The sequence below is a fragment of the Elgaria multicarinata genome, chromosome 3, assembly GCF_023053635.1.
Source record: "Elgaria multicarinata webbii isolate HBS135686 ecotype San Diego chromosome 3, rElgMul1.1.pri, whole genome shotgun sequence".
Lineage (NCBI taxonomy): Eukaryota > Metazoa > Chordata > Lepidosauria > Squamata > Anguidae > Elgaria > Elgaria multicarinata.
Window position 1 is genome coordinate 109,629,161 of NC_086173.1, and position 12,551 is coordinate 109,641,711.

Genomic DNA, 12,551 nt, shown 5'->3' on the forward strand with positions numbered 1-12,551 from the left:
ATTTCCCACAGATTTATATGTGCTTCTCTGTGGAGTCATTTTCTATGGAGCCTAGCGGTAGTTAACTATCCAGTGAGTTTAATCTAGAGGATGTATGCCTAGCGGTAATGGTATGACCACTTCATTGCCAAACCCTGAATCAGAGTCAAAGCAGGCTGATTCAGCCTGCCTCAACCCAAATCAGAGTCAGGTCCAGATTGGGCCAGATTGGCCTGATGGATGGTGAGCCCCCCTGCCCAACTGTGGAACACTTACCTGACCCCTTTGTTTGTGCTGGCAAGCTGCCCGTCGTCCAGGAGAGGTGCCATCTTTAAAGAAGATGGAGGCTCTGGCCTGCTATACATCCTCTGTTGCAAACTACGGTGTGTGGAAAAGGTGGTGGTGTATTGGTGGTGGCATGCAAGTTGTGGACTTTCTCCTCTCTAAAGAGATTGAGTGAGAAAGCGGGCTAGACCAATTCTGACATTAAGTTAAACCGTTTTATTTCAGTTGGCATTTCCATCTGGAGAACTGTTTAATAACTGTCTTAAATCTTCAAATGGTATGGGGTTTATTTCATTTCCACGTGAGTAGCCATGTTAGTCTATTGCAACAAAAACAACTAAGGGTGCAATTAGGGCTGTGCACACACACCCCCAACTTCCAGATCGGGCCAATCTGCCCCGCCATGATCCACCTGTAGCCCGGTCCGCTTCATTATGGAGCTCCGGATCCGAATCGGAGCTCCGTTTCCGCCCCACCCATAGACTCACCTGGCTGCGCCACCGTCGCCACATGAACTGCGGCTCAACCCAGAAGTGTAGGCCCCACTTGGGGCCTACACTTCCAGGTTGAGCCATGAGCTCAAGTGAAGCCGGCGATTGGCTGCAACGGACCAGGTAAGACCCCCCTTCCCCCTACCTGGCTCTGCTGCTGTCGCCGCATGGGTGGCGGCAACGCCAGATAAGGCCCCCTTACCTTTTTTTCAGAGCTCCAGATCGAGGCGAAGGATCTGCCTTCATCTCGATCCGCTCCGCTGCCCCCCCGATCCTCTTCGCCTCTGCCTTAAGGGGAAGCAAAGCACCCCGATCCGCTTCTGCTTCTCCGACCCAAAGAGAAGCGGAGCACAGCCCTAGGTGCAATCCTATATATGTTTAGAGAAAGAAAAAGTCCTATAACTCCCATCATTCCCAAGGCACCCATGCTTTTCTCTGACTTTTCTGTGTCTAAACATGCATAAGATTGCACCATAAGAGTCTTGCACCTTAAAGACTAACAAAAGTGGGCTAGAGCCCATAAAAGCTTATGCCTGAATAAATTTGTTAGCCTTTAAGGTGCCACAAGGCTCTGTGTGCGTGCGTGCACGTGTTTGTTTGTTTTTAAAGATGCTCTATTTGTGTTTTCCATCACTATTTCAGCCATTTTATTTTGTTTTAACATGGTACTTATAGTGTTTTCTATTTTTATATTACACGCTCTTGGTAAAGAGGGATGGCCAAGCAGCCTGATGCGCACCCTGCGAAAATCTATCTGGTCTTTCAAGCATTCCTGTCAAACAATTGAAACCCCTTGAGGTTTTGGCTTGGGTGGGGGTATTCAATAGGAATGCTCAAAGGGCCTGCTCAGTACCATCCATCCACGCTATGCTACCCCATTTCCCTTTCCCAAGGAAAAAAAGCTGCTCACTTTGGAGCCCCATGGGCTGTCACTGATGCTCACAGCATCTTTCCTACCACTTGCCTTGGGGCTGCCAAAAGATAATGCAAGTATCACTTCCCTGTAGGAGGAATGGCCCACTAGACCTCTCTCCCATCTCCAGAAGAGCCCTCCCATCTCTACTGCCCAGTACTCCATCTGTCCTGTTTGCAGTGGTGTGAGGACAGAGCTCCAGGGAATTAGTCAGGGCCAGTACTATAGGTAACATCAGCAAGCAGTCCAAATACAGTCCGGAAATTTCAGCTGGCCCAAAACAAGGCAGCGGGATTGTTAATTGGGACTGGCCAACATGATCATATCATGCCACTACTTTTTCATCTACACTGTGCTGCTGTTAACATTCAACATCCTAAATGGCTTTGGGCCAGGTTACCCGAAGAATCCCTGCCTGGACACTAATATAATCTTCAGTGGTCCTTCTCCAGGAGCCCCTGCCAAAGGAAGTGAGTTGGGTGGCTACCAGGAAGAGGGCCTTTTCTGCTGTGGCACTCTGGTTGTGGAAGGAGCTTTCCAGAGAGGCTTGCCAGGTGAAGACCTTTTTAATTTTCCAGGTATTTTAGTTTTTTAGTTCTGTTGTTTTAAAGCCATTATTGTATTTTAAATGTCTGCATTGCTGCTAGGTTTTGTTTTGTTTTTTATTTTACCCTGTACCTGTCAACTTTTAATTTTTTATAATGTATCTTATGCTATGTTTTGTGGTTTAAATTGTTCTGAACCACTCTTTGGGTGGTTCAGAACAAAGAGCTTTCGCTATTGGGTGGTATAGAAATGTAATAAATAAATTAAATAAACGTATGCAGATAATTTCAGGGAAGAGCTTGGTTATCAGGGAAATGCAAGGCAAGGAGATGGTGCACAGATGTTGTTCCAGCATCCTACGCCTAGAACAGAAAGCCTGAGCCTTCAGAGCAGAGCTGCAGGCCCTCAGTGCCACTGGAGGAATGGTCTACTTGTGAGCAGAGCCTTGTGCACAAGCATACTTTGATTCATGAGGCATCCCTATTCCTCAAGTGGGCACTTCTGCATCGGGCAGCTGGCTAAGCCTGAACCTTTTGGCACCTGCACTCCCTGGGGTAGGTTGCTGCTTGGCATTTACCTCTGAGACCAAGAAGGGGTTAACTCCAGGGGTGAGGTCAATGGCTGTCCCCCCAAGGGCCCAAGATTCCCCTGCTCTGCCTCAAGTTCCCTCGACACAGGCGTTTTTCCTTTGCAATGTTTGTCCTTTCCAACACTTGGCTCAGGGGACTCAATGCCATCCTATGAAGAAGAGCCCTCCAAAGAGGGCACGAGACCATTCCTGTTTTCCAAAGTGATTTTTGTTGTTGTCCTTAGGGGAGAGGATAGAGCAACAGCTGGTGGAGAACTGCGAGGGGTTGAGCAAAATACAGGTGGGAGATCTACTCAGGGCAGGCTGTGTCCAGCTCAATTCTGCTCACAAGGATTCAGGCAAGGGTGCTCACCAGTCAAGCTACAGATTCTCACTCAACTCCTGGAAGTTGCTTTCAATATTTTTTTTAGAAAAGTAACTGAAACAGTAGTTCTATATACACCTCCCATTAAATCCAGTGGTCCATTTTAGAAGATCACCCTACAAAGGATATAGTAATGACCATGGTCTTTATGGGCAAAATCTCTTCAAGCATGCCAAAGCAAGCGCTGTGCGAATAATAATTTAAAGCTAAAATGCAACATGTGTAACCAATACCCTTAATGATAACCAGCTGCTTTTTTTTTAATGGTCTCCCCCATTAGATTACATGTTACCCTTTCTAAACATCAACTCCCACAATACCATTAATAATGCCTCCTAAATTAGATTGTTAACATCTGCTGGTTTTTTGTCCATGGCATGTTAGGCTTTTCTTTGATGGTCTCTGCTGTTACCAGTAAATCATGTTTGCTGTGGCATTAACTAGAAGGGAGATAAGTAAAGCTTTGCTGGGAGTCCCTACTAAGAAAATAACTAGGTAGAGGCTAATTCTCTACCCACCACATTTCAGAAGACATTTACAACTCGGTTTACAAACCACATTTAAATGCAATGTCTATTATTTATTTACTTCTGCAATTTCAGGCTTACCTATAATATTGTAGCTCGGATTCTAGCTGCTGGATATATATTTGCAACTGCGGCACTTTGTGGGCTTTCACTTCGAGTTCCTTTACTTTTTCAAGGCTATTAAGGACAGCGTGTCTCGCTTCTTCGACCTTCCTCCTCATTTCTGCTCGCTCCCTCTTCAGGCTGCGGTTGCAGTCTTCCAGGTTGACTAGAGCTTCATGAGAATTCCTCAGCTCTTTTTCCAGTTCTTGATTAAACCTAATTGCTTCTTCAATTTGTCCATCCCTAGAACTGCGGATTAGTTCAACTTCCTTTAGAACGCTTTGAAGGCACTTGGACGTCTGGGACTGGCTGTTAGTTAATGGTTTCCGGTTGCCTAAAAAGCAGGTCCCGTTTTTCTTATGATGAGCATGGCTCTTCCACAGTCCCACCTATAGTCATCATGGGCAGAGGGAGAAAAGAGCAATCAATGCTTTATCCAAGCCAGATTTGCTTTTAATGCTCTTTCAGTCTATGGTTTTTGTATTTTTCTAAAAGATAATTATGAGCCAGTACCATACCCAGTGACTAAATTAAATAGACAGCCATGCACATATATTACTTGCTTTATATGAAAATTAATACTCAAGTAATATCCCCCTTTCAATTACAAGTGTTAAAGCCAATATACAAGGTGGCTTCCCCAGTGAGAATACAACACGATTCCAAACCAAACAAGCCACTGATCGATCTGCCAACTACACATTAAGACAAGGGCAGTCAAGGATGATGGGTGTTGTTGTTCAACAGCATCAGGAGCATCACAGTTGACATATACACAGCCTATGGCATGTGTATACATCAACCCCTGCACTGACTTATACACATGCCAAATGAGCATGAATAGTCCTACAGGAAAAGCTGTTGTGTTAAGTGGTTCTTAGCCTCTTGGCAGAGTGGTAACAAAAATAACAAAATTTGAAGGCAGGGCACTGTGAGGCATACTAAACCATCTACATGCTAGATGCTACACAAGTACAAACCTGCAGAACACACAGTGGAGGGTGTATTTATGTGTATGTGTATCATTGACTCTCACAAAGGCAGCATAAGCACAAACTTTATATGATGTAACAGCTTGTCGGGAACTCCAAAGCAAACCAAACTCTGAATACCAAGCCTTGCTGCACCAAAAGTCAAAATGTATAAGATTTATCGCTACCATTATGCTCCTTTTGAAGTGGTATTTTCTTAACCTTTCAAGGAAATATACCCACATATCCATACAGGATAGAGGTGCATATATTGCTATTTATTATAATTATTTGTTTTAAAACATCTATATTCCACCATAAAAAGTCTGATAAACTATTAGAAAACACAAGATCCAACATAAAACGAATAGCACAGCAGCCAGTCTTTTTCTTTCTTTTTTAAAAGTGTATACAAGGGGGGATTCTACACGTTGTACTGAGAGCGCTTGGATGCGCCCCCAGTGCGCCTCCAAAGCGATCGAGTAGTTTGCCTGTTCGAAGAGACGAGGAAGAGGCGGAGCAGGAGGCGACTGGGGAATCCGGCCGCGTCCTTGCTGCCGCCGCCACCCACCTACCTCCTCACCGGCCGGGTCGGAGAGCTCGGCAGAAGAAGGCAGGGCGGAGAGCAGAAGCTCTCCGACCTGGCTGGCTCTTTCGCCGGCAGCAGGAGGCCGGCAGGGAGGTGGGCGGCGGCAAGGACGCGGCCGGATTCCCCAGCCGCCTCCTGCTCCGCCTCTTCCTTGTCTCTTCGAACAGGCAAGCTACACGATCACTTTGGGGATGCACTGGGGGCGCATGCAAGCGCCCTCAGTATGACGTGTAGAATCCCTCAAAGTTGACCCCAACACACACCAAAGGTTCTCTGGAACAGGACTAATTCAACCTGAAAGAGAGGGAAGAAGCATCGGTGCCAGATGATCTTCTCTGGGAAGGGGTTTCACAAAGTAGGGGCTAACACTGATAAGGCTTTATCCCTGGTGACAATCAGGTTTGTCTCTGTGTGTGTGTGTGTGTGTGTGTGAATCATATTAACTTGCACAAGGGTTGGAACAGAATCACACCTGCTGCTCTCACTCCTGTGTTCACACATTGTAACTTCTGAGGGTTGGATCCAAGTAGAAGTCTGCTCACACAATGGGACTTCCTCGTCCTCTAATCCCCTTTCCAGAAGCTCCAAATCTGCTCGGGACTCGGGAGAATCCCCTTCTGCAGGGGAAAGGGGAAATCCGTTCCACCAGAGGTTCCCTTCTGCTGGTAGAATGACTCTATTGGCTACATCTCTGAATGTGCCTGCACATGTGTAAACCTCTGTATGTATAAGTCTATGTGTATGATCTGGAACCTTGCCTTTCCCAGGATTCCGAGTCAATACAATTTGCCTACACATGGATAGTTTTACACAAGCAGGTTCTCCCCCAAGATACACAGAATGTGCACAGGAGCAAGGTCTTACTTTAAAGTAAAGTCAAATAAGACTGGAAAAGACACAGGAAAAATACACATTTCCATACTAAAATAGAATATGTTGAGAAAGATTTTGATAGATGTTTTTCAGGGGTTTCCTGGTTGGATAACACCACTAATAGTTTTAAAGCTCCATCACACCGGGGTTTAACATGCTCCCGACCTCGCTTCTCCACCTGTGTTTTCCTTCCTCAAGTTACTTCCTTTCAAAGAGGAAGTACCCAACAAGCACGAGGCCCACTGAGTCTGTTGTTCTAATGGCGCTGCTTCTCCTGCACACAGCAGGAGAGAGCAGCAATTCCGAGTTTAAAAAAACATCAGACTTAAAGAGGGGGTTTATTGTGGCACAAGGAAGGCCAGAAGGACCAGAAGGCAGATGACCTCATGTAATGGACCTGAGCAAACTCCATGAGTGCCCAGTAAAAAGCATACAATAAAACGTTTGTCGGATAGAGCTTTTAGACTGCAGCTCCATATCCACTTGCATGGCTGCCCATCTTTTGGGGTTTAATTAGTCTGGCACACTTTTTAAAGTTAAGGTGTTGCGACATCTTAAAATTATCATCACAAAATAATTCCAATTAACTCAGATTACAGTAGTCATTGGTTCTATGTTACTAAATTCAAAGGCCACAATCCAATGCAGTTAAACACATTGATTTCAGTGAACTTAACTGTTCACTCCTTTGTGTGTCTATTCAAAAGTAAGTCCCACTGAGTTCAATTTAATCTTACTAATACTTTTCAGTCCAAAGATTATGGTGAACTGAGGATACAATGAAGTAATAAGCAAACATATTTATCAGGAAGCCTTGATTTCAAAAGTCATACAGTTGTATTCAATGGATTGTGTCCATAAGAACATAAGAGCCCTGCTGGATCAGACCAAGGATCCATCTAGTCCAGCATTCTGTTCACACAGTGGCCAACCAGCTGCCCACAGAAAACCCACAAGCAAGACCTGAGTGCAACAGCATCCTCCCACCAATGTTCCCTAGCAACTGGTGTACATAGGCTTCTCTGATACTGAAGGTAACATATAGCCATCAGGTCTAGTAGCCATAGATAGCTTTATCTTCCATGAATTTGTCTAACCTCCTTTTAAAGCCATCCAAATTGGTGGCTGTTGTAGTAGCAAATTCCATAGTTAACTATGTGTTGTGTGAAGAAGTGCTTCCGTCTGAATCTCCTGAACCTCCTACCAATGTAAATTCCTTTAATTTCTAAGTAGGAATGATATTGGATACAGCCTATAGTAAGCAAATCACTAAGACAGTTGATCAACAAATAACCCCAAACATAAATGTATTATTTGGGAAAGAATACCCTTGTTTTCAGTGGAAATGACTTATATAACCTGCCTTTTTAAATTTGCTGCCCCTGCACATGGAGATATACATAGCCACCCAAAGTCAAGGAAATGAGTAATCTAAACATCTGAAAACACCATCTATTTACTATTTATTTTGATTTTGGCACACTTAGGACACAATCCTGTGCATGTTTAGACAGAGAAAAGTTCTACAACTCCCAGCATTCCCCAGCCATGCTGGAAGTTGTAGGAGGTTTTTCTACCTAAATATGCATAGGATTGTGCTCTTTGTGAATCTGTATTTAACAGGGAAGGAACGACTGCTCCCATATGGACCTACCTGTCTGCTTATCATCCGTGGCCCTCCAGGGCATTCTTCCCCTACACTGCTTCTCACACATTAGAGTAAAATGCATGTGTATGGAAGGGAGTGGGAATTTATCTGCTATTTACCTTGAAGTAAGTTACAGGCCAAAGGTCTTCTTGAATAAAGCGAAATCTGCTGGCAGAAGGACAGCAGAGAGGGAGCAAACCTAGCCTTCCATGGGAGGGAGTTCCACGACCTGGGAGCAGCCACCAAAAAGCCCCTCTCTTGTTTCACCACCAATTGTGCTTCTGAAGGCAGCAGTCTCAAAAAGAAAAAGGAAAAAAAAAGAGCCTGGATTGCTCAGTCATGTACCTGAGCTTCTTTTGCCAAAGACTAACAGGATTTCAGGGAGGACAGGAACTATAGTAACAACATGTTTGTTCTGATCCTCGGTGGAGTGGGAAACAACAACTTTCTAACACTTGCAGTACAATCTTCAGTGACCTTTCAGTTTTACACATGAAGTCCCAGGCATGAATGGAAGCCAGAAGCTCAACTTTTAAAGGTAGGGTCCCATTACTAAAATGATACCTGACCTTCTAGGAAGGGGAGAAATTGAGGCTCTTGGTTTCTTTTCCAAACTTGTTACCAATATTCTCTCAATATATTAGAATAGCATCCCAACATATATCACAAAGTCACTCTGCACTCATGTAAAGGTGATTTAGGAAGACTGAACTATTTCCCTGCATGTAGAGTCACTTATGGTCAAAGAACAGCCCTGCTGTCCTTCTGAAATTTGCTCCATCTCTGCTTATAGTGGGCATAAGCCAGGCATTAGCAGTGCAATCCTCCCACAGATGTTCACAGCTCAAAGTAAGTCCCACTATCAATCATGAGGCCAACTCTCTAGAAAGTGTGTTAGGGACTGTGACCTTAGAAGTACTCTTCCTTTCAGCCTGCCTACAGCTGGGTGGCTTATACAATGTAGGTTCAGATTTAGTGGCAACTCGGATGAGTGTTAATGTCATTAAGCCACAACTTCCACTGGCCCCAGCCAGCATGGCCCATGGCCTTATGGGAGTTGTCCAAAACATCTGGAGGGCACCAGGTTGCCTACCCTTTATGTATCTGAGCAGTGAGCACCAGCAGTGCTTCATTTCTGACGTCTGAGTGGCTGGGAGGCACTCACTCAAGCCAGCCGGAAGGCCAGGGTCGGGTGGGCTCCAGAGGCGAGTGCGGAGGGAAAGGCCCGTTTGCACGTGCTCGAAGGCACTCTCTGGGCTCCGATGGGCTCCGTGATGCTGAGCCCTGCGGGAGACTGGCGACGGAGCCTCCCCGCGCCACTCACCTGCAGCGCCAGGCACCTGGCGTCGCTGCTCTGCACGGCCGCCCGCATATCCTCCACCAGCTCGCGCAGGCTGGCGTTTTCGTCCTCGAGTTTCACGATGCGGTCCTCCGCCTGCTCCAGCGCCACGATCTCCTCGTAGCACTCCCGGGAGCACGAGCCCGGCGGCCGCCGGCAGTCGCGGCCCGAGGCGGGCGGAGAAGGCGGCGGAGACGACGACGAGGAGGAGGAGGACGACGACGACGAGCCGCTGCCCCGGGGGGTTCCGCCGCCCTTCTGGTGCGCCGCGCCGCCGCGTCCCGCGCCGCCCGCCGCCTTCTGCTCCCGGCGGCGGCGGAGCGGGCTGCGGAGTCGGATCTGGGTCTCGATGTGCTCGCTCTCCTGGCCCAGCGGCAGGCGCGCCACCCCCAGGCCGCCCTGGCCGCCCGCCGGCGCCGCCGGACAGCCGGCCTTGGTGCTGAAGTAGCCGCACAGCTTGGCGTGGAACTGGCGGAAGGTCAGCTCGGGCGCCAGGTCGTCGCAGAGGCCGGCCAGCTCCTCGGGCTCGGCCGCCGCCTCGCCGCCGCCCTCCTGCAGCCCCAGCACCCGGCAGAGGGCCTGGAAGTCCTGCCCGGGGATCTTGCCGTCGCCCTCGCAGTCCAGGTGGTGGAAGATCTCCTGCAGGTACTGATCCAAGCCCGTGGCCAGCACGATGATCTCGTTCTCCACGCCCCGGTCCAGCCCGTAGTGGTACGCCAGCGCGCTCACCAGCCACTGGGTCCGCCGGGCCGGCCGCCGGTAAGGGTCGCACGCCTCAGACGGCTCCATCCTCCTCGGCCGCCGCCGCCGCCGCCGCCTCGCACCTCCGCCGGCGGCTCGCTCCAACCATGCTTCGCCGCTGGGATCGAGTTGCACGGCGGCTGGACGGACAGCGCTCCTCGCCGGGACGGACACGCCCCTCCTCCTCCCCTGGCTCCGCCCCTCCGTCCCGAGAGTGGGTGCGCGGGATGGGCTCCGGCGGTGCGCAGAGAAGAGCACATCCACAGTAAATCAAAATTGATGTCCCGCTTTCCGGCGCCCAGGGATAACCCCCCAAAGCCGCGCCAACCATCATAAAGCCCCCGCCATCAACTTCGCTTGTTTGTTAGACTTGTATACCGCTCAACCGGCAAACGCTCTCCTTAAAAAATCATTATACAACCGTAAAAAAACAAACAAAAAAACAACAATAAAAACCAAAACAACAATAAAATAACTAACAAAACAAAGGTACAACCATTGCAATATCAAGGCAGGTACAATATTAAACATAAAAACAGGTTAAAAATTAAAGCGCTTCAAACCAAAGCTCACTGAAGAAAAACGTTATTCAGAGGTTCTAGGGATCAGGCAGCATCCAAATCACCGAGGTCAGCAGAAGAGTTTGGTCGTTCAGGCACCCCACCCCCACCCCCATGATGCTCCCCCCTCCCATTATTAGAGCTAAAACTCTTTTGGACAAGCATCCCACAAGCCTGGAGAACAGGAGGAGGTTAAACAACCCCATTTACCTACAGAAAACTGCCTCCCTCAAACTTTTGGCTAAACTTCTCATTTCTATGAAAAGTTTGCTTGCTCAAAAACAAGCTAGTGTTTTATCAGTATACTCAAATATATGATATACATGCATGGGCTTCATTCGGATCAAGAAAGTTAGGGAGTGTTGTTTTTACATATGATGCTTAGAGCAGTTTTTGCATCATCCCACCTTTGTACTTAATAGGCTAGAATAATAGAATCATAGATCAGTAGAGTTGGCTTATAAGGCCATTGAGTCTAACCCCCTGATCAATGCTATGTTCCGTTTTAAAATACTTTCTCTCCAATTGCATGGTCTGCTTTTATAAAAATAAAATAAACGTATTAATTCCCTCCTTTGTTATGGTTCTCTTTTCCTTTTCAGCGATTGCTTTTTGTGCCCAAGTAAACTCTTCCCTCTGTTCCAGCGTTGTGTGATTACAATCTGGGTCCAGTGCTGTGGAGTGGGGAAGTCAAAGCGAGGAAAAATCTTTGTCCCCATGTGCCAGGATTTAATACTTGCCACTTAGGGGTACTTCTAGATAGACAGCTCCGAGTGGTACGAATTGAAAACAAAAACAAAAAAGATGGAAGTGGTGGGAAAATCCAGGAAAGTTACAAATGGAAGTCGACATCTGGACTCCCGGTAAAATTCTGTGAATGAGACAGGCAGGGCAATTGCACAATAGAAGTCTTGTCTGGAAGTACTACAAGCGTATGACACACTAAAAACACAATCCGACTCAGAAGTAAGTGCCATGGAGTTTAATTGGACTTACTCCCAGGTAGGATTGCAGCCTTACTCAGGTATAGTCCCATTGGACACAATGGGATTTACCTCTGAGTAAATATGTATTGATAGGCTGTAAAATTTAAAACAAAATCAACCACAGTCTCTGTAGATTTAGGCAAGCTTAAATTCATTATTCCTGTGTGTTCCAGACCTGTAGTGAGGAAGCAGAGATTTCAAACAGAACTAAAGAAAAAGAAAGTTCATGAGAAGGCTGGGCATTGCTGGGAAGGGATAGGTAGAGTGGGTAATTTGTGGCCTTCCAGATGTTTTAGCCTACAACTCCCATGATCCGTCAGCATTGACTGCTGGGAGTTGTAGGCCAAATTATCTGGATGGCCACAAATTGCTTATCCCTGGGGTAGGGGGAGACAGGTGACAACTTTGCTGATATTAGCATTCGCCTCCGCCACCCCATGAATGGCTAGGTGAGCGCCTGTTCTGGATTGGTGCACTGGAAGGACTTTGAGCCAATATTATAATTGCACCCCATGGTACCCATTCACCCCATGTGGGATGCACACCAAACTTATTGCAATGTACTACACCTCTGTGTGAATTGTGTTTGCTTCAAATACACCCAACGTGATCCCTACAGTTGGAAACAAAGATAGGTAGTAAGAGACAGTCCCACAGTCCTATGTCAGGTTTGTCTGCCAAAGACGACCTTCTCAATGAGAATCCCTTGGGAGTATATTGTTTGAAAAGCATTATTACACTGCATTTCTGGAGTAAAGTTGTAATTTGAAATATTTCAATATCTCAGTCAAATGTGCATATTACTTCTCCAGTAGGGAAAATAATTAAATACTAATTTGGAAAAGTGTTTAAAATACACTAGGAATTGGCCAGTCTCTGTCTCCTTATTAGCTGGACCTTTAAAATACACCTTTCATTCTGAAAATATTCCCACTTGTCAACCTCGGGCAACTTTTCAGTGGAATTAATATACAAAAGCATGGATTTAAAATGGAAACACTTGCAGACCTCTTATTATAGCAGCACCACTCAAAGGCCACAGTAATAA

General features: G+C 46.8%; 1 protein-coding gene across 1 annotated transcript in view; it reads right to left on the minus strand.

Moving 5' to 3' along the window:
• Positions 1 to 10,005, minus strand: part of EFCC1 (EF-hand and coiled-coil domain containing 1) — an 86,917-nt gene extending 76,912 nt beyond the window's left edge. Inside the window, exons 1-2 of the mRNA XM_063121603.1 lie at positions 9,202 to 10,005; positions 3,776 to 4,185 (exon numbers count right to left, since the gene is read on the minus strand). Coding sequence (XP_062977673.1) covers positions 3,776 to 4,185; positions 9,202 to 10,005 — 1,214 coding nt within the window. The remainder of the gene's footprint in view (positions 1 to 3,775; positions 4,186 to 9,201) is intronic.
• Between the last annotated feature and the right edge of the window lie 2,546 nt (positions 10,006 to 12,551).